The 25,274-nt window shown below is 53.1% G+C and overlaps 2 protein-coding genes across 4 annotated transcripts; one reads left to right on the forward strand and one right to left on the reverse strand.

Moving 5' to 3' along the window:
* Nucleotides 1-41: 41 nt before the first annotated feature.
* TMEM143 (transmembrane protein 143) lies at nucleotides 42-19,563 on the forward strand. Of its 2 annotated transcripts, XM_059382115.1 has the most exons (8): nucleotides 43-177; nucleotides 529-769; nucleotides 2,131-2,235; nucleotides 10,358-10,552; nucleotides 11,387-11,517; nucleotides 12,776-13,055; nucleotides 17,759-17,948; nucleotides 18,473-19,563. In XM_059382115.1, the coding sequence occupies exons 1-8, from the start codon at nucleotides 155-157 to the stop codon at nucleotides 18,685-18,687; spliced, it is 1,380 nt and encodes a 459-aa protein (XP_059238098.1). In that variant the 5' UTR covers nucleotides 43-154; the 3' UTR covers nucleotides 18,688-19,563. The 2 variants fall into 2 exon arrangements, with proteins under 2 accessions (XP_059238099.1, XP_059238098.1); XM_059382116.1 differs by lacking the exon at nucleotides 10,358-10,552 and having other exon boundaries at nucleotides 42-177.
* An 891-nt stretch (nucleotides 19,564-20,454) lies between these two features.
* Nucleotides 20,455-24,435, reverse strand: EMP3 (epithelial membrane protein 3). Of its 2 annotated transcripts, none has more exons than XM_059383921.1 (5): nucleotides 24,317-24,435; nucleotides 23,023-23,185; nucleotides 22,645-22,747; nucleotides 21,600-21,740; nucleotides 20,455-20,730 (listed from the first exon to the last, which is right to left on the reverse strand). In XM_059383921.1, exons 2-5 carry the CDS (start codon nucleotides 23,098-23,100, stop codon nucleotides 20,561-20,563), a joined length of 492 nt encoding a protein of 163 aa, XP_059239904.1. In that variant the 5' UTR covers nucleotides 23,101-23,185; nucleotides 24,317-24,435; the 3' UTR covers nucleotides 20,455-20,560. The 2 variants fall into 2 exon arrangements, with proteins under 2 accessions (XP_059239904.1, XP_059239903.1); XM_059383920.1 differs by lacking the exon at nucleotides 24,317-24,435 and adding an exon at nucleotides 24,041-24,306.
* Nucleotides 24,436-25,274: the final 839 nt, after the last annotated feature.

Here is a 25,274-nt window from a genome sequence, read left to right on the forward strand (position 1 = left end):
AGGCCGGCAGATTGCGCACGCGCAGTTGAGACAGGGCGTTAGGGGAAAGATGGACGGCTTTAGATGACCCAGGCTTTGCGCATGCGTCTTATTGCAGGCTGAAGCAGAAACTGGGGGACCCAGGACACCTTCCTACACATGCGCAGGAGGCTCAATGACAGTCGAGCGTTGGCTAAGGTGAGGGAGAGGGCGGAGGATTGCATGGCCGGGGGAGGGCCGCCCTACACCCCCTATGTAGCATTTCCGAGCATCTCCTATGCTCCTAAGATCCACCTGCTGCCTAGACCCCGCAGAAACCCGTTGTACCAATATAGGGTCTCTGGGCCCTTAAAACGCCCCAGGACTCAAGACTTCTGACCCCTGCCTGCAGTTCGGGGCCACAGGAGCAATGTGGGAGGGCACAGGCAAGACGCGCTGCCAACGAGCAGTTGGGCTCTGCGCCCTGCCTGGGGAAGGGACGGCCCCTGGAGGTGGGAGGGTACGGTTCCTCTAGATGACCTTTGACCCCTGTTCATTTCCCTTGTTCAGGCTCCGGGGAAAGGGTCTGGTCATGCTGCATGTGACCCGGGGGGTCTGGGGATCCAGGGTCCGAGTATGGTCCCTGTTGCCTACGCTCCTCGGGCCCCCCCGGGCCCTGTCGTCGCTGGCGGCCAAGATGGGGGAGTACCGCAAGATGTGGAACCCCACGGAGCCCCGCGACTGGGCCCAGCAGTACCGCGAGCGGTTCATCCCTTTCTCCAAGGAGCAGCTGCTCCGCCTCCTGACACAGGTACCGCCCGTCCCGGGTCCGAGAGCCTGGGGACTACGGCTCCCGGCAGGCATCGCGGTGGCACAGCCCTTCGTGCCATAGAGGGCTGTCCTGGAGCCTCCTGGGAGTTGTAGTTCCGTTCCCTTTATTCTCCCGGGTAGGCATTCAGGGACAGACCTGTGAGGTGCTGATGTAGAAGCAATTCCGGACTCTCCCTTGTTCTAGGGCCTTGAGCAAGCCCTCTCTGGGGCATGGGTTTTCCCTCTGCAAAATGGGTATAATAATCATCCTCATCATTACTATTACTACCATGTAATAATAATTATTATACTAGTGAAAACATCATCATAATTATTATCACACTGTTTGAGCTCTTACTGTATGGCACAGTGCTAAGCATTTTCCACATCTTGTTGAGTCATCAGAACAACCCAGTAAGAGAGAGACTACCATGGTCCCTATTTTACAACTGAGGTGACTGAAACAGGTGAGGAGAGAAAGTGACTTATCAAGGTGATGATGTTGTGGCCCAGGTTAGAACCAAAGTGGCCTGACTCCAGAGCAGGGTAAGGACTGTGATCTCTAGTGAGGCATTAGGCACCTGCTGCACTGAGGGCCCAGCTCCAGAGCTAAGCTCTTACCCTACTCTCATCATCCTACTTGTCATTAGTGAGGATTATCATTCATTTATTTAAAAATTATTTATTGAATACCTCTGTATGTACTAAGGTCAATGCTAGACTTTATTCACAAGCACACACGTAGGTATCAACACACACAAACACTATTGTACAGGGACATGGAACTGCATCTCATTCTCACCATCGCTCTCTCAAAAAGAGGGTGTGGTCCTCTGTTGCTGATGAGGGAACAGGCTCAGGGAGGTGAAGACATTGATCTAGAGCACAGAGGTAGGAAGCATAAAGAAATGGTTAAATATGTGTGTTCTGGAGTCACAGGCCCTGATCAGAGTCTCAGCTTCTTTTCCTACAAATACTGTGGCCCTCAGTGAGTGACTTCCACTGAGCCTCAGTTTCCCCTTCTGAAAAATGGGGGTTTAAATATAATTCCATCCAGCCCTGTGCAGCCTCTGGAGGGTGATAGACCAGCGAGCTGCAGCTGGTACACCATCACTGTGTCAATGTCAGCAAGTGAGTGTCAAAGCGGGAACTTGACCTTCTAGCTCTTTCCGCTGTCTGTTTTCCACTACACTGGGCTGTCTCAGTTTCTTGGTCAGTAAAATTGGCTGCTCCCCCTACCCCAAGCAAAACAAAATCTTTAAATTAAAACCCAGATCATATGGACTGCCAGAGAAAGAAATCCCACCCCGAGAGGAAAGGGGAAAGAAACCTAACGAGAAGTTTTGCCTCCTGAGGTAATAGGAATTCCACTCCAGCCCCAAGGAGAAGGCAGCTTTAGCCGATTTTGCGGCCCACGTGGACTTCTGCACCCTGTTCCACTACCACCACATCCTGGCCCGGCTGCAGGTGAGGACCAGGCCCCTGGCACCATCCTTGGTGTGCCTGTTTGCTTATCTGTTCATTCAGTAAGAATCCTCTGAGACTCTCTTTGGAACCCAGCCCTGCTCTAAGCATCAGTGAGCAGACAGATGAAGCCACGTCTCTGTGGAACTGAAATTCTGGTTGGGGAGACAATGAATGAAAGAATGAATGAATGAATATGAAATGGGATGGCCCAGAGCCATAAGTGCTGTGAAGAACAATGAAGCAGAGTAGTGGGATAGGGAAGGATGACATGAGGGCCTGTTTTAGACTAGGGTGGTCAGGGAAGCCTTCTCTGAGGAGGTGACAGTTGAGTGAAGACCTGGGTGGAGACACAGAAAGAGAGCCCTATAGATGTCTGGTGGCAGGCAGCGGGGAGTATTCTAGGCAGATATTCTAGGCAGAAAAGCAGATACAAATGTCCTGGGGCACAGAGAGTTGGGAGAACAAGGCAGGGAGCCCTGTGGCTGGGGGGCAGTGAGGGAGGGAGAGCCGGCAGAAGATGAAGGCAGAGAAGGGTCGGGGGTAAATTGTTTCCTTAGGTGATCTGGAAGCCACGGGAGGGCTCTGAGCAGAGGAGGGACATGTGCTGATTTAGGTGCTAATGGGATCCTTCTGGAACAGACTATCGGAGGCAGGGAGATCTATTCAGAGTCAATTATGTTTGTCCAGGTAAGGGATAATGGCAGCCCCAGCAAGGGTAATAGCTGTGGAAGTGGGGAAAAGTGGTCAGATGCTGGTAATGGTGGGATGGCATCAGCGTTTGGCTGGGCAGGCGGGCGGTGAGGGAGAGGAAGAAGCCAGGGGGGGCCTCCAGCCGTTTGGGCCCGCTCCCTTGGAAGAATGGAGCTGCCATTTACCAAGATGCGGAGGACAGAGCGGGGGCGGGAGGCAGATCTGCAGGGATGACGCGAGCTCCGTTTTGCACTTAGGGATCTGAGATGCCTATAAGACAGCCAGATGGAAAGATGGACCCAAATGGGGGTTCCGGAGGTCATGGGAGGGGTCTGGGCTGAGCAGCATCCCCTGGGAGCATTTACATTTTGCTGATGAGATCAATAGGGGGATTAGTGGAGCCCTGGGACATGCCAGCCTTGAGATCAGGAAGGGGAACTAGACCCGGTGAGGGGGACAGCCAAAGAGCAGCTAGACAGAGAAGTGGAACCCCAGGGAAGGGTGATGTCATCAAGCCACATTCTCACATCCTCCCCCTTCCGCTCCCAGGATCCTGGTGGGGGGTGGCGGTGGGGAGGGGTCCCTGAGACAGTGATCGGCCTCAGTGATTTTCTCTGTGTGACTCACTGAGCTCAGAAAAGCTGTTAGGCTCACAGTAATAGTTTATTACAACAAAAGGATAGCGAACAAAATCAGCAAAGGAAAAAGGCCCTGGGGTGGGGTTCCAAAGAGGCCACGCCATCTCTCCCAGAAGTGTCTTACAAGATGACAATTAGTTCTCTCACCAGCAAGGTGGGATAGCATGTATGGAGTACATTGGCCCGCCAGGGAAATTCACCTGAGCCCTGGAGTCCAGGATTTTTTTTTTTAAGATTTTATTTTTAAGTAACTTCTGCACCCAGTGTGAGGCTCGAACCCCAGCCCCGAGATCGAGAGTTGCATGCTCCAGTGACCGAGCCAGCCAGGCGCCCCAGCTGGGATCCAGGATGGTTACTGAGGGTTGGTCAGTGCTGGCTTGGCCGGCCTTAGCTACTCAGTCACCCTCCAGGGCCATGAAACTGCTCCTCCGTAGCCAAGGCCCCTACCATGAATCACACTGTTAGCATAGACTGGCTGCTGTGGCCCAAGGCCCCAGGGAAACCCAGATCCTTTTAGCAAGCAAACATTTCCAAGGCCTTAGAAGTAACCCAGGAGCCAAGGCCAGGGGCAGTCCTCTGGAATGTGCAGGTTTTGGACTACCCAGGCGTGTTGAGCCCACCCTTACTGCACACTGCCCTGACATGTCCCCTCTGTGCTTTGAGGGGCAGTGACAACAGCCCCTTGCCACTGAGCACACACTCCTGGTCAGGCTCACGGACCCCTTTCTATGGCATCGAGGGGCAGCTGCCATCAGCCCCATTTACAGATGCAGACACGGAGGCTCTGGGAGGGCCTGGCCGAGCCAGGATCTGCAGCCAGGTCTAGCTGCCTCCGAGCCCTAGCCTGGGGTCCGTGAGAGGCAGGTTTTTTTTTTTTTTTTTTTTTTAAACTTATTTAGAAAATTATCTTATTCTATAAACAGTTAAATATATGGAAACACAGAACACATGTAAAATGAAGATGCATATTACCACTGCGGCAGGAGATTTTTTTTTTTTTTTTTTAAGATTTTATTTATTTTACAGACTGAGATCACAAGTAGGCAGAGAAGCAGGCGGGGGGCGGGGGAGCAGGCTCCCCACCGAGCAGAGAGCCTGATGCAGGGCTCCATCCCAGGACCCTGGGTTCATGACCTGAGCTGAAGGCAGAGGCTTTATCCCACTGAGCCACCCAGGTGCCAAGAGGCAGGAGATTTTAAACTGTGACACTAAGAGGGGAAGGGAAGGGTGGGAACAGAGACAGGTGGACACCATGGGGGACCTTTTCCTGATGACCTAAGTTCCCTGAGGAAGCCGCCCCTGGGCAGGCAGAGAGCTGGCTATGTTGTTTATCAGCCCAACAGTGACCTTGACAGGTGACCTCTCTCTGCACTTCCTTTCCCTTATTCATCCTTGAATTCATTCAGTGGGTATGTATGTACATATTTTCAATATTTATTTATTTATTTATTTGAGAGAGAAAGCGAGCAGGGGGAGGGACAGAGGGAGAGAGAGAGCCAAGCAGGCGCGACTCTCAGCTTAGAGTCTGATGTGGGGGTCGAACTGACGACCCCCAGATCACGACCCAAGTGGAAACCAAGAGTCTGATGCTCAACTGGCTGAGCCACCCAGGCTGCTATCCTTGGCCTTTCTCAGCTTGTAGACAACAACAGTCCAACCTCTGTCTCCCGTCTTCATATCACCTTCTTTGTGACTCCACTTGTCCTTTTCTGTCTCTTATAAAGGGCATGCTCATTGGATTTAGGCCCTCCCTAATCCAGGATGATCTCATCCTGGGATTCTTACCTAATTAGACCGGCAAAGACCCTATTTCTGAGTGAGGTCATATTTTGAGGTTCCAAAGAAATGTGAATTTTTGGAGGATACAGTTCAACCCTCTCCACCCAGTTAAATTTAAATTTCAGATAAGCTATGAATAACTTTTTTCTTTTGCAGTAGAATTATGTCCTATATAATACAGTCCTCAAATATAAAATTGTTAATTGTTGATCTGGAAATCAAATCTAAGTTGGTGTACTGCATTTAATTTAATTTAATTTAATTTAATTTAATTTTTTTTCTAAATCTGGTAACCTAATTAAGAAGAAAAAGCAAGCAGGAATGTTTTGCAATTTTAGGTAGAATAGTCAGGGAAGGCCTCACAGAGAGGATGACATTTGAGCAGAGACCTGAAGGAGGCAAGAGTGAGCCAAGAGATCTGTGGGAATGGTAAGCGCAAAGGCCCTGTGGCAGGAGTGTGCATGGTGTGCAGGAGGAACAGCAAAGAATCTGGGGAAGAGGGCCAGAAATGAGAGCAGGCTGGGGCTGGGGCCCAGATTCTGCAGAGCTTCTTGGTGAGCACTTTGCTTTGACTCTGAGTGAGGTGGAAGCCACCAGAGGGCTCTGAGCAGAGGGATGGGAGCTGGCTTCAATGACAACAGGTGCCCTCTGGCGGCTGCCTGGGGAACAGACTGGGTTGGGTCTGGAGGATGTGTGTAGGGGGACCAGTGCCCAGGCCACTGCCACAGTCCAGGGTGTAAGGGTAGCTCAGACCTGGGGCGAGAGGGGGGTGGTAGGGGGTGGTGATGAGAAATGATCAGATTCTGGATCTGTTTTGAATGTGGGGCCACCAAGATTTGCCAGTGGGTTCAGTGTGTGAGAAATAGAGGAGTTGGACGGACTTGGCCTCTTCTGAGCCAGGTAAGGTGGCAGGAGAATCAGGTCTGAGGAGTTTCAAGACTCCAGTTTGGGAGGCAGTGGGTTTGAGAGGAGCCCATCAGATGCCCGCGTGCAGGTGTCAGAAGGCCCATTTGGACGTCTGCCGGCAAGCGTTGATTGGGGCTCAGGAACGTCAGCAGCAAATTCATGCATGTACCTTGCCCTCAAGGAGCTGAACTTGAGTGATGCGGACAGGTGGAAGTCAGGTGCTCTCCTCGATGAGTGGATAAATTCAGACAGTGAACTCACTGGGCATGGTTCATAGCAGCAGATAGCAAAGCTGACCTTGGTTTCTGTACCGAAGTCCGTGTGCAAATTGGTGAAATGCACTCCTTTCTCTTGACTGGTGCTGCATAATATGGTAGTTGCTATCCACATGTGGCTGTGTTTAAATTTGAGATCATTGCAATTAAATAAAATTGTGAAATTCCGTTCTTCCATTGTATTCACCCCATTTCAAGGGCTCAGTAGCCACCTGTGACCAGGCTATTGGATGGTGCAGATCTTGATGTTTCTGTCATTGTCAGCAGTTCTGTTGGATGGTGTTACTCTACATTCTTTATTTTCATCTGAAAGAGTGACAGGATAAATGTATATGTCTACTGCATCTAAAATGGTGCTCATTAGATCTGGCACATTTGTGCAGTGCCCAATCTGCCCAACCTCACAGGGCAGCTCTGCTCAGCCTAAGGAGCGAAGAATGGCTCTTTGAGAGTGATAAGGGAACTGGAATGTTGTAGAAGAATAGGACTTAAGTAGTGGACAGGGAGGGGGACAGGGAGAGTCTTTTAACAGCATGTACAATGTCCCTGTGCCTGGAGGAACTTACACCAGTGTGGCTGGTGTTGAGCCACCAAGGGGGATTGTGGTGTTAGGTCCTCTGAGGCCTTGCAGGACACAGTACAGAGCATGATCCTATTTTCTGAGGGCAGTAGGAGCCTTGGAATGATTTTAGCAGGAGATCGACGTAGTTAGAAGTGTAATTCCTGATATAACACTTCTTCGCTGTGACCTTGTGCAGTTACTTAACCTCTCTGTGCCTCAGTTCCCATTTCTGTAAATGAAGGTAACAATAGTACCTTGTCATATGGTGAGAACAACCTGCTTCAAGCAGTCCCTGGTGTGTAGAAAGTTCTATATAAATGTGCACTATCATTTATTACTGTTGTTGTTATGGTTTGATAGAATCTTGGCTGCTGTGTAGAAAGCAGATTGTTGGGAGTGGGGTGAGGGGATGTGGGGAGACCATTGAGAAGGCTGTTGGACTCCTCCAGGCAGGAGGAGCAGGTGGGGGTGTGGATGGGGTAGGGCGAGGGGGGTGGTGCAAAGTGGTGATCTGTTTTGGAGGTAGAGCCAGCAGGGCTCATTGCGTGGGGGAAGGGAGTAGCAGGGGTCACCTGTGACATCCAGGGGTCACCTGTGACATCCAGGTTTCTGGCCGGGAGCCGTGGGTGGAGATGGATGGGAGGAGTCCAGAAGAGAATTTGGCTCTCAGCGGATGCTTGATGAATGCAGATTTCTCTCTCCTCTGGCTATGAGCTTCCCTCCCCCTCAAACTGCGGCTCAGTCCTGGCAGTGGAATTTCTCAAGGTCACTCTGTGAGTCTGAGAACTTGGCCTGTGGGACCTGAAGGGCTTCTGGCACAGGCCCCAGCGTTGGGCCAGAGTCCTGTCCTCGGGCAGCACGCCCCAGCCATGGAAGTTCACTTGGAAGGGGACTTGCTGAGGCTCAGCTGTCCTAACTGTCCTGTCCCCCTGCTCAGTGGTTTCCATGGCCCCGGGCCTCCCTGCCTCCAAACTTCTGCCCGGGTGTTCTTCCCACTTGGAGTACCTCTTTCCTTCCACTAATTCAAAATCACACCTGGCCTAGACAAGTTGTTCCTTAGGGCTACCTGTCCTGAGACACACAGGGTACTGGGCTTCTGGACCAATGATCCCTCCATGAGGTTCACTATATAGTCTGGGAAAAGTCACAAGTCATCCTGAAACCAGCAAAGAGCCTAGGTACCCAGAAACTCCCTCCTGCATTCATTCACTGAGTCAGCATTTTTTCTTTTCTTGTGGGCAGGGGAGGAGGGGGTTGTGGGTATATAAAATGAAATGGGCAGAGCAGAGGCCAGTTTGTGGGGGACCTTGGAGGTGGTGGACAAGTTCTGGTATTTATGCCACTGCGGGGGGTTGGAGGGGAGAGGTTGCGGGATCTGTTTCTAGTCTGAATAAGCTCTTTGAGGAGAGCGGTTTGGAAGTGGTGAGCAAAGAAGCAGGAAGAACAGAAGCCCAATGCAGTTGTTGGGGCAGGAGGAAAAGGTGGCCATGGAGATGGGGGAGGGGGCAGATGGATTCAAGGGCAACTCAAGGGTCTAGCCTGTGAACTTGCTAAAGGGTTGGAGAGGGTGGTGAAGAGAAGGAAGGGATCAGGGGTGCCTCCAAAACATCTGATCAGAGCGTCTGTAGATTCGGGTAGTACTATTTCCTTTATTTATTTATTTAAAAAGACTTTATTTATTTATTTATTTGTCAGAAAGAGAGAGAGAGAAAGCACACACGCAGACTGAGAGGAAGGCAGAGGCAGAGAGAGACAGGCTCCCTGCCGAGCAAGGAGCCCAATGTGGGATTCGATCCCAGGACCCTGGGATCATGACCTGAGCCAAAGGCAGCAGCTTAACCCACTGAACCACCCAGGCATCCCAGTACTATTTCCTTTAGAGAGAAGGCTGGTGGAGGGGAAGGAAGAAATGAGGCACTCTCCTCTGGCTGGGTTAGCTGTGAGATGCCGTTTCCAATGAGAGGTACGGAAGAGATCATTGACTATGACTGTCTGATGCTTGGGGTGGAGGCCAGGGCTGGTTGCCAGAGGAAGAGGTCTGGGAGAAGAAACTCAAATTTATTGGAAGATGGGGGTAGAAGGACATGACCTGTGGCTGGACATGCTGCATTTGAGGCAACTGACATCCCACAAGGGATGTCAACTGGAGAGTTTGCTTTAGTTAGTATAAAGGCTTAGCTGCTGTAACAAGCAGACCCCATGACACAGTGGTTTAAAGGAAGCAGAGAGGGATGCCTGGGTGGCTCAGTTGGTTAAGCGACTGCCTTTGGATCAGGTCATGATCCTGGAGTGTTGGGATCAAATCCCACATCGGGCTCCCTGCTCAGCCGGGAGTCTGTTTCTCCCTCTGACCCTCCCTGCCCTTGTGCTCTCTCTCATTCTCTCTCAAATAAATAAGTTAAAAAAAATCTTAAAGGAAGTAGAAGGGGACGCCTGGGTGATCCAGTCATTAAGTGTCTCCCTTTGGCTCAGGTCATGATCCTGGGGTCCTGGGATCAGGCCCTGCATTGGGCTCCTTGCTCAGTGGGAACCTGCTTCTCCCTTTCCTACTCCTGCTGCTTGTGTTCCCTCTCTCACTCTTTCTCTGTCAAATAAATAAAATCTTGAAAACAAAAAACAAAAAAACAAAAAAGGAAGTGGGGGATTATTTCTCTCCCCCTTCACTATCCGGTGACAAGTGGGCCAGGGTTCCAAATGAGGTTATTATTCTAGGACCCAGGGTCCTTCCTTCGTGTTGCTGTGGCATTCCTTAGAATGCTGTCTCCATCTGTGTGGTCAAAACTAAGCCGGGGGCAAAGCTGTGTTTTCAGCCAGCAGTTGAAGGAAAAGAGTGGAGATGTAGGGGAGCGAGAAGTGAGGGGGAAGTCGGACCTTTTGCAGCCTTTCTGTTCACGGTCCGTGGATGAGACCTGCCTTCTGGCCACATCTAGCCTCCGGAGAGACTGGGAAACATATTCTCCCTCTGCATCCTTGCATCCCTCTTCCCCTCTTACTGGGGACAGATGCTCATGTCCCGGAACTGGGTATCAGGTCTGGAAACTTGGAGGACGGGTCCGGGCTGGAGATGTGAAGTTGCCCAGAGAGACACAGATTCGCAGAGCGGTGTTTAAAGGGATGGGAGTAATGAGGCTACTGAAGGTAAGCGCGAGGAGAGAGAAGGGGAGAGAGCCCAGCACAAGCTCTGGGGCACCCCATCCCCTAAAGGGTGGGCCGGGAACCATCCCTCATGCTGTGCCCTAGCCCATTTTTCTTCTCTCTGACTCTCTTCTCAGGCGTTGTATGACCCCATCAACCCCGACAGGGAGACCCTCGACCAGCCTTCGCTGACAGACCCCCAGCGTCTGTCCAATGAGCAGGAGGTGCTCCGGGCTCTGGAGCCCCTGCTGGCCCAGGCCAACTTCTCCCCGCTCTCGGAGGACACCCTAGCCTACGCTTTGGTGGTCCATCACCCTCAGGATGAGGTCCAGGTGCCTGTCTTCTAGGGGAGGCCCGGAACTTCCAGGAAGCCTTGGGGCAGCATGGAGCCTTTGGGAGGCAGAGGCTGCTGGGAGTTGCCCTGAACACAGGGTGTGAGCCCACAGCATTTTTGGTGAATTAGAATGCAGTACCTCTTTCCCAGTCACGGCACTGCCATCTGTTGGAAAAGTGTCATAATATATGGATCTTCCTAGGACTAGAGCCTTTATCATCATCTTCCAGAAAGCTGTAATAATAAATAATACAAAACGCTCATCCTTAAAGTCAACAAAATTAAAATAAAAATTGTAAAATTCCAAAATCCCCCATTTAGTGATTTTTAAGATACACTTTTTTTTTTCCAGAGTCATATTTTGTCTGAAATTGGGATATGACTTATAAGTGGTAGTATGGCATAGTTTTAACTGACAATATAATTCTCCTTCAGTTGCTTCATAAAATAGTGGAATATCCAGTTCACAATTATTGCAATATATAAATGTGTCAAAGTAACATGCTGTATACCTTAAGCTTACAGTGTTGCATGTCATATTTATTCAATTAAAAAAATGGGGTATCTTAAAATCAGTGTTATTTTAGATTCTCGGAAATGTGGTAATAAAAATGACTTTGAGGTAAATGATGCCATCTTAGATAGTATGCCCTTGTGCAGTATACAACATGAGCAACTGTACATGGCCATCCTGTCTAGACCCATCCCAGATGATGATAAGCCTGGGAGAGGAGTGGAAATCATTGAGGGGAGGGGCATCTAGTTCTAGTAGCCTACGCTCTCACCCTTGCCCATGCTCAGCTGCCTCTGCTTCCTTTGTCCCCCTTGTCAGGTGACAATAAATTTGGATCAGTATATCTACATGCAGTTCTGGGCCCTGGGCCAGCGAGTTGGGCAGATGCCCCGTAAGTCCAGCGTGGGCTCCAAACGTGGCTTCTTCAGCAGGTCACCCCCCGCAGAGAGGTGAGGCGGCCCTTGTTCCCCAGCTGCAGAGAAAGGGAGCAAGGTTAGAGTCGAGAGGGGACTGACAGGTCAGTGTCTGGATTTGGGTATCGGGACCTGGGAGGGGAAGTCAAGAAAGGGGTGGGGAGATCATCCAAATGCTGTCCTTTTTTCCCCTAGGGAAAGTAAGAACTACAGTGCCCAGGGAAGAGGAAGGGTAGGGACACTTCTCCCATTTTCCAAATGAGGACGGCTGAGGCTCAGAAAGAGAAGGCCACATTTTTTTTAAAAATGGCGCAGCCAGGATTCTGATGAACATTATATTTTAAACAGAAACTGCTCTAATACAGAGCAGGGTGAGGAGAGGCAGATCTCTTGGGCCTGTAAATTACCCAGCCTTTCTGGAAGTCAGTTTATCAAATATGGTCATGAATCCAAAAAACCAAACCAAAACAAAAAACCTAAAGACAAAAAAAAAAAAAACAAAACACAAAAAAACCCAAAAAACAAAAAACCAACCCTTTTATCCCTATATACCCCTTAGTAATTCCACTTCCTGGAATCTATTCCAAGGAGATATTTATACTTGCAGACTGTGTGTTTAATTATCTGTCTCTCACATTGGACTAGAAGCCCCACAAAGGCGGAGACCGACTCATTTGGCTCCCTCTCCAGAGCTGAATAGCGCTCCCTGGCACCTCGCAGACACCCGAAATGGAAAGTAGGATTTGAGTTTGAAAAATAACCAAGGGGCACCTGGGTGGCTCAGTGGGTTAAGCATCTGCCTTCAGCTCCAGGTCATGATCTCCAGATCCTGGGATCGAGCCCCAAGTAGGGCTCCTGACTCAGCGGAGAGCCTGCTTCCCCCTCTCCCTCTGCCTCTCCCCTTTCTCCTGCTCCCTCTCTCTGTGTGTATCTCTCTGTCTCAAATGAATAAAGAAAATCTTTAAAAAAAAAAAAAAAGAAAGAAAGAAAGAAAGAAAGAAAGGAAAAGAACTAATGAAAAGATCGGCATTCAGTTCTCCATTCACGAAGTACCTAAAGCTGGAAGCCATCTATGTGTCCAATGACAGGGGATTGTGTTATTTTCACTGATGCCCTGTTGTTGGACACTGGTCTTCTTTCTGAGTTTCCTTCCGTCCCCATTAAGCAGCCTTTATGCTGAGTGTGTGACTCCAGAGCTAGAGAGTGTCCTGGGTGTTCGGGGCAGGGGGTCGGAGGGTGCTCCCCCAGAGTGATCTGACCACCCTGCCTCCCCCATCCTCCCTCTGTCTGGCAGGAGGTATTTCAAGAGGGTGGTGGTGGCCGCCCGTACCAAGCGGGGGCACCTGGTGCTGAAGAGCTTCAAGGACACACCCCTAGAGGGCCTAGAGCAGCTGCTCCCGGAGCTGAAGGTCCGCACGTCCACCACGCAGCGCGCGCTGCTCAACCTAACGCTTTTCGTCTCGGGCCTGGCATTCTTCGTCAATGTGGGCATGGTGGTGCTCACAGACCTCAAGATGGCCACCTCCCTGCTGCTGCTCCTCTTTGCCATCTTCATGGGCCTGCGGGCATCCAAGGTGAGTGGCCGGCCACTGGCGTGCCTATGCGGTCCCTGCCTCCCCCTGCTCCAGAAGCTGGGCCGCCCTGTGTTTCTGCTTCTTTCATGCATTCCTCCCCCTGCTGTGCTTCCTTCCTTCCCTCCTTTACTTTGTCATTCCCACATTCCCTCCATCTCTTCCTTCTCCATCCTCTGTACTCTACGCAACCTTCCTCTTAACATCTCGGGGCTTCAGTTTCCTCACCTAGAAAACGGAGACAGGAGTGAGACCTGCCTTGTAAGGTTGTCCTGAGCAACACTGAGTTTGAATCTGGCTCTTCCATCTCCCAGCTATGGGACCTTGAGCAGATTGCTTAACCTCTCTGGGTTTCTGCTCCTGCATCTGGGGAGTGGGGATGACAAGAACCTGATTCTCAGGGTTGTTGGGGGATTGGATGAATGAAGACACAGGTGATGCTGAGAACAGAGCCTGACATATAGTACAAAATGTACCATATAAGTTTGCTGTTCTGATGATTATTATTACTAACTGGGCTGTTGTTCTCTGAGTCCGGGCTTCCTCATCCTGGCGGGGTGGCATTATCACCAGGGGACCGGTTTTATAAATGTGGCCTCCTGAGCTCCAGCTCAAACAGACTGATTGGAAACTTTGGGACTGGGGCCAAGGAAACTATTTTTACCACACTCTCTTCCTGATTCCGCTACATATGAACGCATGGCTGCTTCATACAGTTGCGCAGGTTGTTCACCATCCAAGGATTCGAGGCCAAGGGGAGGGCTGGGGGCTGAAAGCTGACTTGCGCCATGCGTGCTGACCTGAGGCTGAGTCGGCCCAGGGGGGTTGCCTTTTACCGATTCTCACCAGGGCTGGCACCGGCCCCAGGAGTGTGGACTGGTGTATGGCATCCATTGTACTTGATTATTCACTCGCTGGTCCATTGCTTTTCAAGCTGTTTATAGCCATCCCAGCGGGGTCTTAGGAGGACTGGTAATAAAGCCTACAGATAATAGCCAGGCTGGGCTGGCTGAGAGGGTGAAGGGCCAGGGTGGGGTGTAGGGGGTTGTGGGGTGATAGCAACTCCCGCTGAGGACTAGGGGGTCAGGTGGGATCTAAGGGAAGCTTTGCAAGAGGGAGGATTGAACCCAGTGGGGAAGGGACTGAACGAGTACAGCTTGAGGGTTCTCACAGGGCTGGAATCCAGGGTACAGGGTGAAGTGAGGCCCCAGAGGGTGGCAAGGGCCTTGAATGCTAGAATAGGGACCCCGGGCTTTATCCACAGGGCAGCTCGTGGATAAAGTGCCACAGTGCCACAACAGAGTTTCGAGCCCAGAGGGAGTGGAGCCACCACAGAGGGGGTGGGGCTGTGAGCCCAGCGGCAGGGAGGCTGGTGAGGGGTGTCCACTGGTCTGGAAGGGGACCCAGAGGCTCAGCCCTAGGTGCACCGTGCATCCCACCTCCCTGAGGCTCCAGGGGGCTGGGAGCCTCTCGGGCTCTGCAAGGGTCCATGTTAAAACCCAGTTCCCTAGTTAATTAGTGCATCCCCATTGAATGTTTTCCCATGCTCTGGGCTAAACTCCAGTCCTTAAATGTGGGCCCTCTGAGCCTCCCTCCAGCTGCACACTCTTGTCCCCTCCTGTGTGTCAGTGTCTCCCAGGTATCTGTCTCTGGTGCAAACTCCTGGATGTCCCTACACCCTTCCCATGGACACCTCATCCCCTGTGCCCAGGATCCTTTTCCCCCAAACCCCCTTCTAAGGACTGGTCTCAGATCAGATGCCTGGGAGCTGATTTTGCGGCCTTGTGCACGTCCCTCTTTCTTCCCCTGCCACCCGCTTCCCCCGCCAAACCAAAAGCTCATCCGTTTCTGTGGTTTGCACAGGCAGCCCTCTGTCATCTCTTAGATCGGGGCTCCATGCTCAGCCTGGAGCAGGCCAAGTCCAGAACAGCCCCATGTGGGCACATTGCCCTCCCCTCCAGCAGCAGCTCCCCACACCCACTTCTGGTTATGGTTCTCATCTGTAGAGGGCCCTGTCCCCCCAGTTACTTGCTAGACCCCTGGAGATGGCCCTTGCCCTACCCCCCTGTTTGTCAGTCCCCAGCCTGGCCTCACTGCCCCTATTTTGCACCCATCTTGTTCCCTCTGTCCTGGCCACAACGCAGGTCTTCCCAGCCTCCCCAGTCGGTCCCGTCCAGTTCTCCAGCCCATCCCCAGGGGCCCCAGAGCTGGCCCTGCTCCTTGCTCATAGCCTGGCCCCAGAAACCCTATTTCCCCAGCCTCACCCAGCACAGTCGTATGCTTCAGCTCCCCCAAAACATAGTGCTCACACCCCCTCCTGTTCCGCGCTCTACAGCTTCGCTGCACTCTTCTCCCCTTTGCAATGCTGTTCCCAACCGAGGACCAAGGACTGAGATGTCCTTTCACCCCATTGGGCTGGCCATCCCCCGCTCACCCTTTACCCTCTGCCTCGAGGCTTCAGGAACCCTTCCCAGTGTGGGTACAGACGCATGGACAGACTGCTAGCATGCCTGACAGAGGTCACAGTGATCACTGCAGGAGCCCGATGACACTGTTGCTCCTCTGTGGGACACAATGTCCACCCTGAACCTTGAGGATGAGGCAGTGAATGTTTTCTAAGAACAGACCAGGGGTGACTTGGCTTGTTCTGAGGCCTGGAGGCCTGAGAGAGAGGGCAGCTCAGGATAATGTTTGGGCTGAATTGGCTCATCAACAGGAGACGCATTGAGAGCAGGAGAAATCTTCAGGGGCTGGGCCATGCAGGGCCTTAGCATCAGGCCAGGGAGCATGGACTCTCTGAGGACCCTGGGGAGCCATGGCAGGGATGTGAGTGGGGGAGGAGCAGGGTCAGCTCTGAGGCCCTGAGGAGACAAACTGGAAAGGGCAGGGGCAGGCGGGAGGAGGCCACGCACAAGGCAGTTTGCAGAGGGGATAGGGCTGAGAGAGTCAGGGCAGGAGGACAGGGCTAGGGACCGACAGTCTGCCAAGGAGGGAACGAGGATGCTGCCAGGGGTCTGGCCTGGGACTGGGCAGATGGCGAGGCCACCCAAGATCTGGAGCACAAGAGAGGGGGAACTGGTAGGCTGGGGGGCGGTGAGGGGCCACGGTGAGGATTAAAGGGAACACCTGGGTGGCAGCTGCTCTGTCCTCTCCAGGGAGAGAGGTCTGGTGTCATCTCCATGCCACAGAGCATGACCGGCCTGGGAATTCAGCGGCATAAGCTCGGCAGAAAGACAGCAAACCCAGGGTGTGGTTCATCCTGGAGGGTCCCTAACACACGCAGCAGTTCTCCATCCCCCCACTCCCACCCCCCACCCCCCCGCTGAGATGGCCATTCATTCCCACACAGGGACAGACACTGCCTGAGTGGGGCTTGCGGCAAGGGAGAGCAGGGTTGTGCACAGCCTTGTCATTGGTCCTGGGTTGGTCATTTGAGCCATTTCCACGACTCTGAGGACTTCAGAGGCATTTCACCTTGGGTCCCCGTGTAAGATGGGCAGCAGACAGTACGGGCCTTTAAAAGACGGCACTTAGCCTGGAGTGCGGTTGAATATTCCATAGTAGCTAATGTCAAAATTCTTGTTACGGGTCTGGCGCAGTGCCAGGTGTCTCATAAACTTCTGGAACCTCATTTGATTGACAGTGCCCCCTGCAAAGGACTTAGGTCTCAGCCAAGGGCTCACAGAGGGTAGGGGACAGAGTTGGGACTCTCCCCCCCCCCTGCCCCCGCCGGCTTGGGGACCCAGTGGGCTTGAACTCATTTTGTGGATGAATGGGGCAATCAGAGTGGAAGTTTTAGTGTGAGCCCTGGAGGGCACCTGTGGGCTCTCCTTTCCCTCCTTAGGGATGCCAAGTTTGGGGAAAGGGGTCCAGCCAAGGAGGGGCAAAGGTGGGGAAGGGGGCTGTTCCTTAGTAGGGACCCCAAACTTGCCCCTCCCCGCATTCTACCCCATTCTCCTTCCCTCAAAGAAGCTTGGAGTATTTATTTCCCGTTAACACTTCTCTTGACAATTTAACCTTTGAAACTTTCTATTACGGTAAATTTCAAGCAAATGCGGGAATAGAACCGCGTGATGAGCTCCCGAGTCGTCGGCATCCGGTGTGTATAATTATCCACAGTCATTCGGTTTTCACCTAAGGACCCCCTGCGCACCCACCACTGGGTTATTTTGGAGTCAATCCTAAACATATCATTGGAAATACTTGAGTAGGTGTCTAAAAGATAAGGACTTTAAAAAAAAAATCATCGTCACAGAGTTCCAAGGCTAAAGCTCTAATCGCCCGGAAATCCTTGAACAAATCTATTAATACGTGCCTCAGATAGGCAAACCCGTGAAGCGGCGGCGTCGGGAGTGTGTGTGTGTTAGAAATACAAACACCCGGGCACTGCTCCTGGGGACCTGAACCCAGGAAGTCCCAGGAGAGCGCGCCAGAAGGCGGGAAGGACACTCCCAGCGCTCAGTGACTGGGAGGGGGAGTGTATAGGTAGGGGCGTGGGGTCCCAGCACCTCCCGCCCTCCCTCCTCTCGCCTCTCCCACCCCCGGTCGCCTGGCTGAGGCTGCAGAAAGGACCATCCCAACACTTAGTGACTGGGGGGGGGGGGGGTATGGGGAGGGGCGCCGGGTCCCGGCCCCTCCCGCGCTCCCCCCACCCCCCAGCCCCCCCGGGCAGCCCGGCTGACCCCGCGGTGTGGTCCTGCCCGCAGATGTTCGGACAGCGGCGCAGCGTGCAGGCGCTGGAGCTGGCCCACATGCTCTACTACCGCAGCACTTCCAACAACTCGGAGCTGCTCAGCGCCCTGGCCCTGCGCGCGCAGGACGAACATGCCAAGGAGGCTCTGCTAGCCCACAGCTTCCTGGCCCGGCTGCCCCAGGGCGCGCGCGGCCAGCCGGAGGGTAAGCCTGGGCCCTGGCCCTGGTGGGTGGTCCTGCCCTGAGGTCCGCCCCTTGCCCCGCCCCCGGCCTTTGCTGCTCTGCCCCCATCCCATCGCGGCCCAGTAGTGACCTGGTCCCTGGGAATTCAGCGGCATAAGCTCCCTATTCTGACCTTATCCCGAATAAGGGTCTTGGATCATCGGACTTCTGGAGTGGCTCGCCCTCCTTTGGTCCCAACTTCCCTAGCGCTCCTTCCAAAGGAGGGACTCTTGTCCCCTCCCAATGTGAGCCTCAGGTTGTCTCCTTTCCAACAGGACCCTCCCTGACTTGTCCCTAGATGACAGATCCAGAGCTGGACAGCACCCCCCCCCCCCCAACCCCCTCAAGGCCTTGTCCCACTTACTTGCTAACCTCAAGCCTACCCCTGGGCTTCTCCCAAACCCAGACCCCGCATGTTCCTTGCCCTGTGCCCTCCCTGCTGTCCCTTCCGGTCCTTCTAGGTCTCAGTTACCTCCTCCTAACAACACCTGCTTCTCTCCCCGCAGAGACCTCCCAGTGGCTCCAGTCCGAGGTAGAGCACTGGCTCTTGGCCCAGTCAGGCTGTGACGTGGCCTTCAACGGAACTCGGGCCCTGGCCCACCTGCAGGCCCTCACCCCCAGCATCGGGATGTACCCACCCCCGGGTTTCCCCAAACTGGACCTGTTGTCCACAGTCATCTCCGAAACCCCACAGCCGGCACCCAGCAGTGACCAGCCCTGAGAGAAACCTCCGCCCAGCCCCACTCGGCCACCTGGGGAGGCACTAAGCCCCGCCCCCACGATAAGCTGTCAATCAAAGCTACTCCGATTTGCCCCTCCCTAACTTTCACTCGCCTACAGGCAATCACTTCCGTTACACTGCACTCTTAAACAAAGCTAGCAGTTGTGACAGCCTGCAGTTGCTAGGCACCCCCCCCCCCCACATCCAGTCAAAGCTTTTTGGCTCTGCTTCTAGGCCATCCCTTAGTCCCACCCCGCCGTGAACATCCAAACAAGGCTGGGCTGAGAAGGAATGTCCGCCAATCACAGCTGTTCGGTGGTACAAACCACCAGGCACCGTGGTTAAAACTGTCCCTCCCGAGGCCATAGATCATCGTCTTTTTAGCCCGCTCCGGGCAAAACGCCCAACAAGTTCACCAAGGCGGAGCCCCAGGCCACCGCCAATGGGAGCCGGTTAGCCCAGCTCTCTGGCCAACTGCCAATGACAGCTGCTGGGCACTGTCAGTTGTCGCCGCGTAGAAGCGACCAATCAGAACTTCTAAAGGAAACCCGATCTTTTCGTCAATTGCCGCCTCTCCTCAGGCAGGCTCTCCGGTCTGCTGCTGCTCAGCTGGTCCAGGCTAAAGGGGTTTGAGAGCCTTGTTTCAGGCAGAAGACTGGGGGTCAGGAGGAACCAGAGACCGTCCTCACTCCCAAGACTCGTTTCCACTCAGGCCCCAACAATCTCAGGTGCCTTTCCTGCCCAGGTTCCTCACCCTTTCTGCAGAAACTACCTCGGTCTGGATCTTTCTTCCACCAGTGGCCTGTGCAATATTTATTGGTCTGTCAACTTCTGCCCTGTCCCCTCTCTCAAAGGAATAAATCATGTTTAATAGCTGTGGATGCATGGGATAGCTGCAGGGGTTGAAGAGAAGGAAAGCATCAGAATCTTGGAAAGAAGGGATGCATGTGGGTGGGACCTAGGCAGAGAAGGCTGTAGTCCTAGGAAGAGACTAGGTTCGCAGTTGGTGAAATAGACTGGCTGTGGGTAACAGAAGAGGATCTGAGAGAAGATTTGGTTCCCGAGGAGAGGCCCTGGTTCCCCAAAGACTGGATCTTATGAACAGGGAAGAAAGGAGAGCCATGTGCGGTTGTGCAAATTGTTCACTGCACAATGGCACACAGCCAGGGCATGGTTGAATGTAAAATCCAGCCATCTCCCCATACCCTACGTGTGTCCTGGTCCGGCTAGGTCAGCCTGGAGGGGTGGGGTGGGGGATACCATCTTATTTTTACTAAGATGTCATATGGACTAGTGGCAGAATTGGGCAGGGGAGGGGAAAGAAGAGGGTTGGGTTCTAAGGAGGGAAGGTGTCTGAGTTCCAAGCGGGAAACAGAAAAGTCCTCCCAGAGGTCGGGGGGGGGGGGGGGGGGGGGGGTGGAGACCAACAATCTAGAACAACACATACCCTGCCTGGTTGAGAGAAAGACACCCTTGTACATGGAAAAAGAGGACAGGAAACCCACATGCCTGGTTCTTCCCCGCAAGTGCCTAGAGGTCTAGACTCTGCAGGAATCCTGAGACGGGAGGGTGCAGGGCCACAGGTAAGGGGGAATGCGGCTGGGACCCCTGCTTCCTGTGTCCTGGTTTAGAAGGGCCTGGGGGCCTGAAGCTGGACTTTCTGAAGGCTGCTGCTGGAGGTGCTGTCCCAGGTTCAGGAAAGATCAGGCCTTAGCAGCCTGGGTCCCTGGAGGAGGCAGGGAGGAAGGAAGGAGGCAAAGGCGGAGCAAGCGGTTAAACGGTTTTATTTTCTGGAGGAGGCCGGGGGCGGGGGCTTCAGGGATGAGACAGAGGGCCCGGCACCAGCAGTGGCGGCAGGGCGACGCGGGGGCCCTCACTCCCGCTTCCGCAGGTGGATGTAGATGACGCCACTGGCCAGGGCAAGGGGGAAGGCCACCCAAGCCAGGGCGAAGCAGTAACCAAAGCTGCCCCCCGGCGGGCGCTCCGCCAAGATCTCCTCAGCGTGAATGGCGTAGATCAGGGCTCCGGTAAAGACCGCCACACCTGCGGGGAGACCAGAACCAGGTGTCACGCTGTACCCGCAAGAAGACTGCATTTCCCAACAACCCACGGGGCAAAGAAGCCGCTGGAGAGCCAGGGCTCAGCGCCGGTGCCTTCTGGGAGTTGTGGTTCGCTCCTTCAGAGCCTTGCAACGAGGCCACCGCATATGGTCCTTGGGCAATTTAGCTGATCTGGCTGGGTGCCCTTTACTCATTCATAAAATGGGAGATAATATTCATCCACCCATCCATCCATCCATCCACCCATCCCTTTGAGGAACATTTTTTAGTGCCTTTCTGTGAGCCAAGCTCGAAAATAGTAAATTAAAACGAGAGGGACTTTATACTTTATAGGAACCTAAGAGAATATTCTAGAAAATGACTATGATCACTTAGCTCTCTGCTCCTGAAGGCAAAAAATTTTAAAGTGTATGAACTTAGAGTGTCTGATACGCGGTAGGTCCACCAGAAACAGAAGCTCGCTGTACAAAATCACTGCTATTATGATTCAGAGTTCTCTCCTGGAGTATTACTTAGCCAACTGTCTCCCTCCCATCCTTGGGATCTAAAGTATTCGCTCACACCACCTTTTCCAGCCCCGGCTCCTTGAAGCTCTAAGTGTCGGCTTCCACATGACTCAGAGATGCATACCACAAAACACGGAATCAGTGAAAAGTACAACTCCCAAAAGTCCCCAGGCAGAGAGGTAGCCTGACAAGGCAGGTCCTTGGGCTGTTGTCCAAGGTGGACAGTCCAAGGTGGTCCTTGGGCTGTTGATCATTGTTTTCTTTGACCTGATGTCCATTCTCAGGGCCCACAGCACCCAGACAGTCCCCTGTCACTTCCCTTCAATTCCCTGGGGCCCGTACTCACTGGTGCAAAGCTGGCAGAGGCCAGTGGCATAGAAAAGCCCTCCTCGCCGCATGGTGTAGAGTTGGAACATGAACAGGATGAAGGACAGGCAGCAGAGGATGAGGGAAAGCACCATGAGGACCTGAACTGCCTTCAGCCAGCCTGCAGTAAGGAGGAGATAGAGGTGAAGTCACAGTATGTCCAGAGTCCCAGCTCCACCAGCTGGCGCATCGTTCACTGCCCTACCCCGTTCACAGCCATACAGGTTTGGATACTTGTGAATATCACTTATATTGACCTTGATTCCTATTACTTTGCTGAGTTCCCTTATCAGTTTTAGAAGCTTTTCTCAAGATTCTTTAGGATTTTCTACATGAACATGTCCACTGGGAAGAGAGAGACATTGTTGCTTTTTCCTCTCCCCTCTTTATACCTTTTATTTCTTTTTCTTGCCCAGTTGCATTGGCTAACTCCAGTATAACACTGAATAGAACTGGTGAGAACAGAAGTTCTTGCTTCACTCTTAGGGGAAAAGCATTTAATCTTTCATTTTCTTTCTCTTGGAAGTTTAGAAGGATACAGCTCTCCTCCTTTATCACTCAGATGCAACAGCACCATACCCCCAACCCACCTTGTTCAGGACCCTGGAAGGATTTAGCCCCACCCCTTTAGAACCCTAATGTGGTTCCAGCTTCAATGCCTTGGAACTTGGACAAACTGGTCCCAGACATCCATTACAAACACCAGTCCCATTTCCTTAGAATTTTGAAAACATAATCCTACCTTCACAGAATCTTGGGAGCTTTCTTCCCCCATTCCTTAAACCTATAGCATGTGCTCTCCCCTCTTTCTGAATCATAAAGGAGGGAGGGGGTTAGTCCATTCTCTCTAGAACAAGAGCATATTGCTCCCTACCATGCAGATAAGAGTGTCATAATCAGCCCCACTCACTCAGCATTGAGACCCAGAGCTGTCCACTCAAACTTTGAAGGGGTCCTAGTTCTTGGTCCCGGGAAGAGACCTGGGGTGACCCCTCCCTTTGCAGATTGGTCCGCAACCCCCTCACCATTCTCGCTGACGTTACTGCAGGCCCACGTTTTGTTGTCATTGTTCCACGTGCAGTCATACCAAAGATTCAGGGACTCCTTCCCTGGGAGGGTCCACCAGGACTGGGATGGACAGAGAAACAGGGGCAGCGTTAGGAGAGGACAGTGGGTGGCGTCAGGGAAATTGTGGGTAGGGCTGGGAAGGCATTGGACTGGGGAAGGCATGGATGTAGTAAGAAGGGGTGGGAGCAGTCAGGGGAAAGGGCACGGTAGAGGCCTCAGAGGCAGACCTCTGAAGGGAAGATGCTAGAGAAAAGGGGTGGGGCCCGAGGGACTTTAGAAGGGGGGTGTGGTGGGAGTCTGCAGGAGAAAATGCGTGCCGGCTGGAGTAGGCTTACCTTGTCCAAAGTGGCCACGAAAAGCAGGATGAGAATGAGGATATGAAGGGCAGAGACCACCAGCAGGAGGAGAGACATGGCTGCAGTGGAAGCCTGGGCTGGGGGGTGTCAGGAGATGGTTGTTTCAAGAGGCTGGCACAAGTGCTGGTGAGATGCTCCAATCCTGGTGGAGAAGGGGTCTGAGTCAGGACTCCCCGGGGGTGATGAAGAAGAGGGCTGGGGGCCGGGACTCCAGGGTCTGAGTGGGGGGTAGGCTGGGGGCAAGGACTCCTGAATTCTCCAGAGGTTGGACCAAGCCAGGGATGGACTCTTGGGTCCAGAAGAAAGTAGGATGAGCAGTGTGGCCTCCTGTCTCCTCAAAGTCCTGATCCTGGGCACATATGAGCCAGGATGTGAAAATTCAAGCAGACACCCCTCTAGATTCATCAGAAGCTGGGGGCTTCCCCCCAGAGACAGGCGGCATCCTTGAGTCACCCCCCTCCTCTCCTGGGGTAGGGAGGAGGGGGACCCAATGAGTCACCCAGTGACTCATCTCACCCCCTGCCTCCAAGAAACAGGGAAACCCCAGTCCCTGGCTATGCCCATGAGGTCCCCACCCCACCCCACCCCATCTTGTAAGAAAAATGGGTGAGATCCATGCTGGGGGTGGGAGGCCTGGGTTGGCAGTAGGAGGCTTGACAAAATGAACCCATCAGTGTCCAGAAAGGGGGTGCCTAGACATCCCCCAGATGTGGGGTGTTCTCTGGCAAGGGTCCTCAGGAGAGATTGGACAGCTATGGGGAAAAACTAAAGGAAGTTTACCAGTGGAGGGCTCTGCTGAGAACCCCGAATCCTTGCCGGGCCCCACCCCTTCCCGAATCTCCACCCCAAGTGCTAAGAGATCACTTCTTAAATGACAAGGATTTCCATGAGGTCTGAGAGCAGGGCGTCTCTCCCTGCCTGGGGGTATCCTTCCCAAACTAGTGCACTCCCAAGTAAATAAAGAAATCCCAGTCCGAATAACGGACTGAAAACTTACCGAGAGCGGCAGAAAAAGTCGGAGCTGGAGTCTCGTCCCTTGCTGGGGCCTCCGCGCCCCGCCCTTCTCCTCCCTCCTTCCACCCTCTCGAGGCCCCCGCCTCTCTCACCGCCCTCCTCCCTCCCTCTGGCTCTCTTCCTCCTTCTCCCCTTCAATCAGGATCTCTTTCTCTCCTTTCTTCCTTCTTTCTCTCTCCAGTCCTCACTGCCTATGCCTCCTTTCTCTCTCTTCTCACTCTCCTGGTTTTTCTCTCTGCTCCTCCCAATAAATACTGACCCTTTTATACCCACTCGCACCGCACCCAGCTGAGGTCTGTAGTCAGAGGGAGGGACTAGGCGCTTGGGTTTCTCATTCTCTGTGCCACCACCCACTGCCCCCAGACAGGCATCTTCTGGGGCTCACTCCCAGCGTTGAGATGAGAAGTCCTTGGAGTCCAGGGAGTGGAGCAGCGGCAGGGTGGGGCAAGCATCGAGGAGAGGGAGGGCCCGATTTTCAGGACTCCAGACTGGGTCCTGTCCCCAGCTGGCCGGCCGGAGTCTGCTTTCCCTGATGGAACTTAGGACTGGATACTTCGAGGAATGGGGGTTTAGGAGAAAGGGCCAGATTCCCACTGCGTGGAGGTGGGTTGAGATCTGGGAGGGAGTTCGCCCCACAATGGGGATCAGGGGATGGAAAATGGTAACATGTAAAATTCTGGAAGGGGACAGGGAGTGGAAGTTGATGCCAGGGCCACTATTTCCTGCCCGGTGGGGCGGGGGGGGGGGGGCAGTCTTGACTGATTATTTCAACTCTCTGAGCCCCGTTTTCCTCGTCTGCAACATACATGGATACTGTAATACTAAAAATACTGACAATAGGGGCACCTGGGTGACTCAGTCGTTAAGTATCTACCTTTGGCTCAGGTCATGATCCAGGGTCCTGGAATCAAGCCCCGCATCGGGCTCCCTGCTCAGCGGGAAGTCTGCTTCTCCCTTTCCCACCTCCCCTGTATGTGTTCCCTCTCTCACTGTGTCTCTGTCTGTCAAATAAATAGATACAATCTCTTAAAAAATGATAATATTGGCAATATACTAATAGCGGTAATCTTAATTCAGATACTGACTCGAAATGAATAAGGTAATGCCGGTACACTATAACGCAGCCACACATTCGTTCCTTTCTTCATCAAACATTTATTGAACATCTATTATGAACCGGGAGGTCATAAGAGAGAAAACAGATGTGATGCCTGCTG

The sequence above is a fragment of the Mustela nigripes genome, chromosome 17 (assembly GCF_022355385.1).
Source record: "Mustela nigripes isolate SB6536 chromosome 17, MUSNIG.SB6536, whole genome shotgun sequence".
NCBI classification, from domain to species: Eukaryota; Metazoa; Chordata; class Mammalia; order Carnivora; family Mustelidae; genus Mustela; species Mustela nigripes.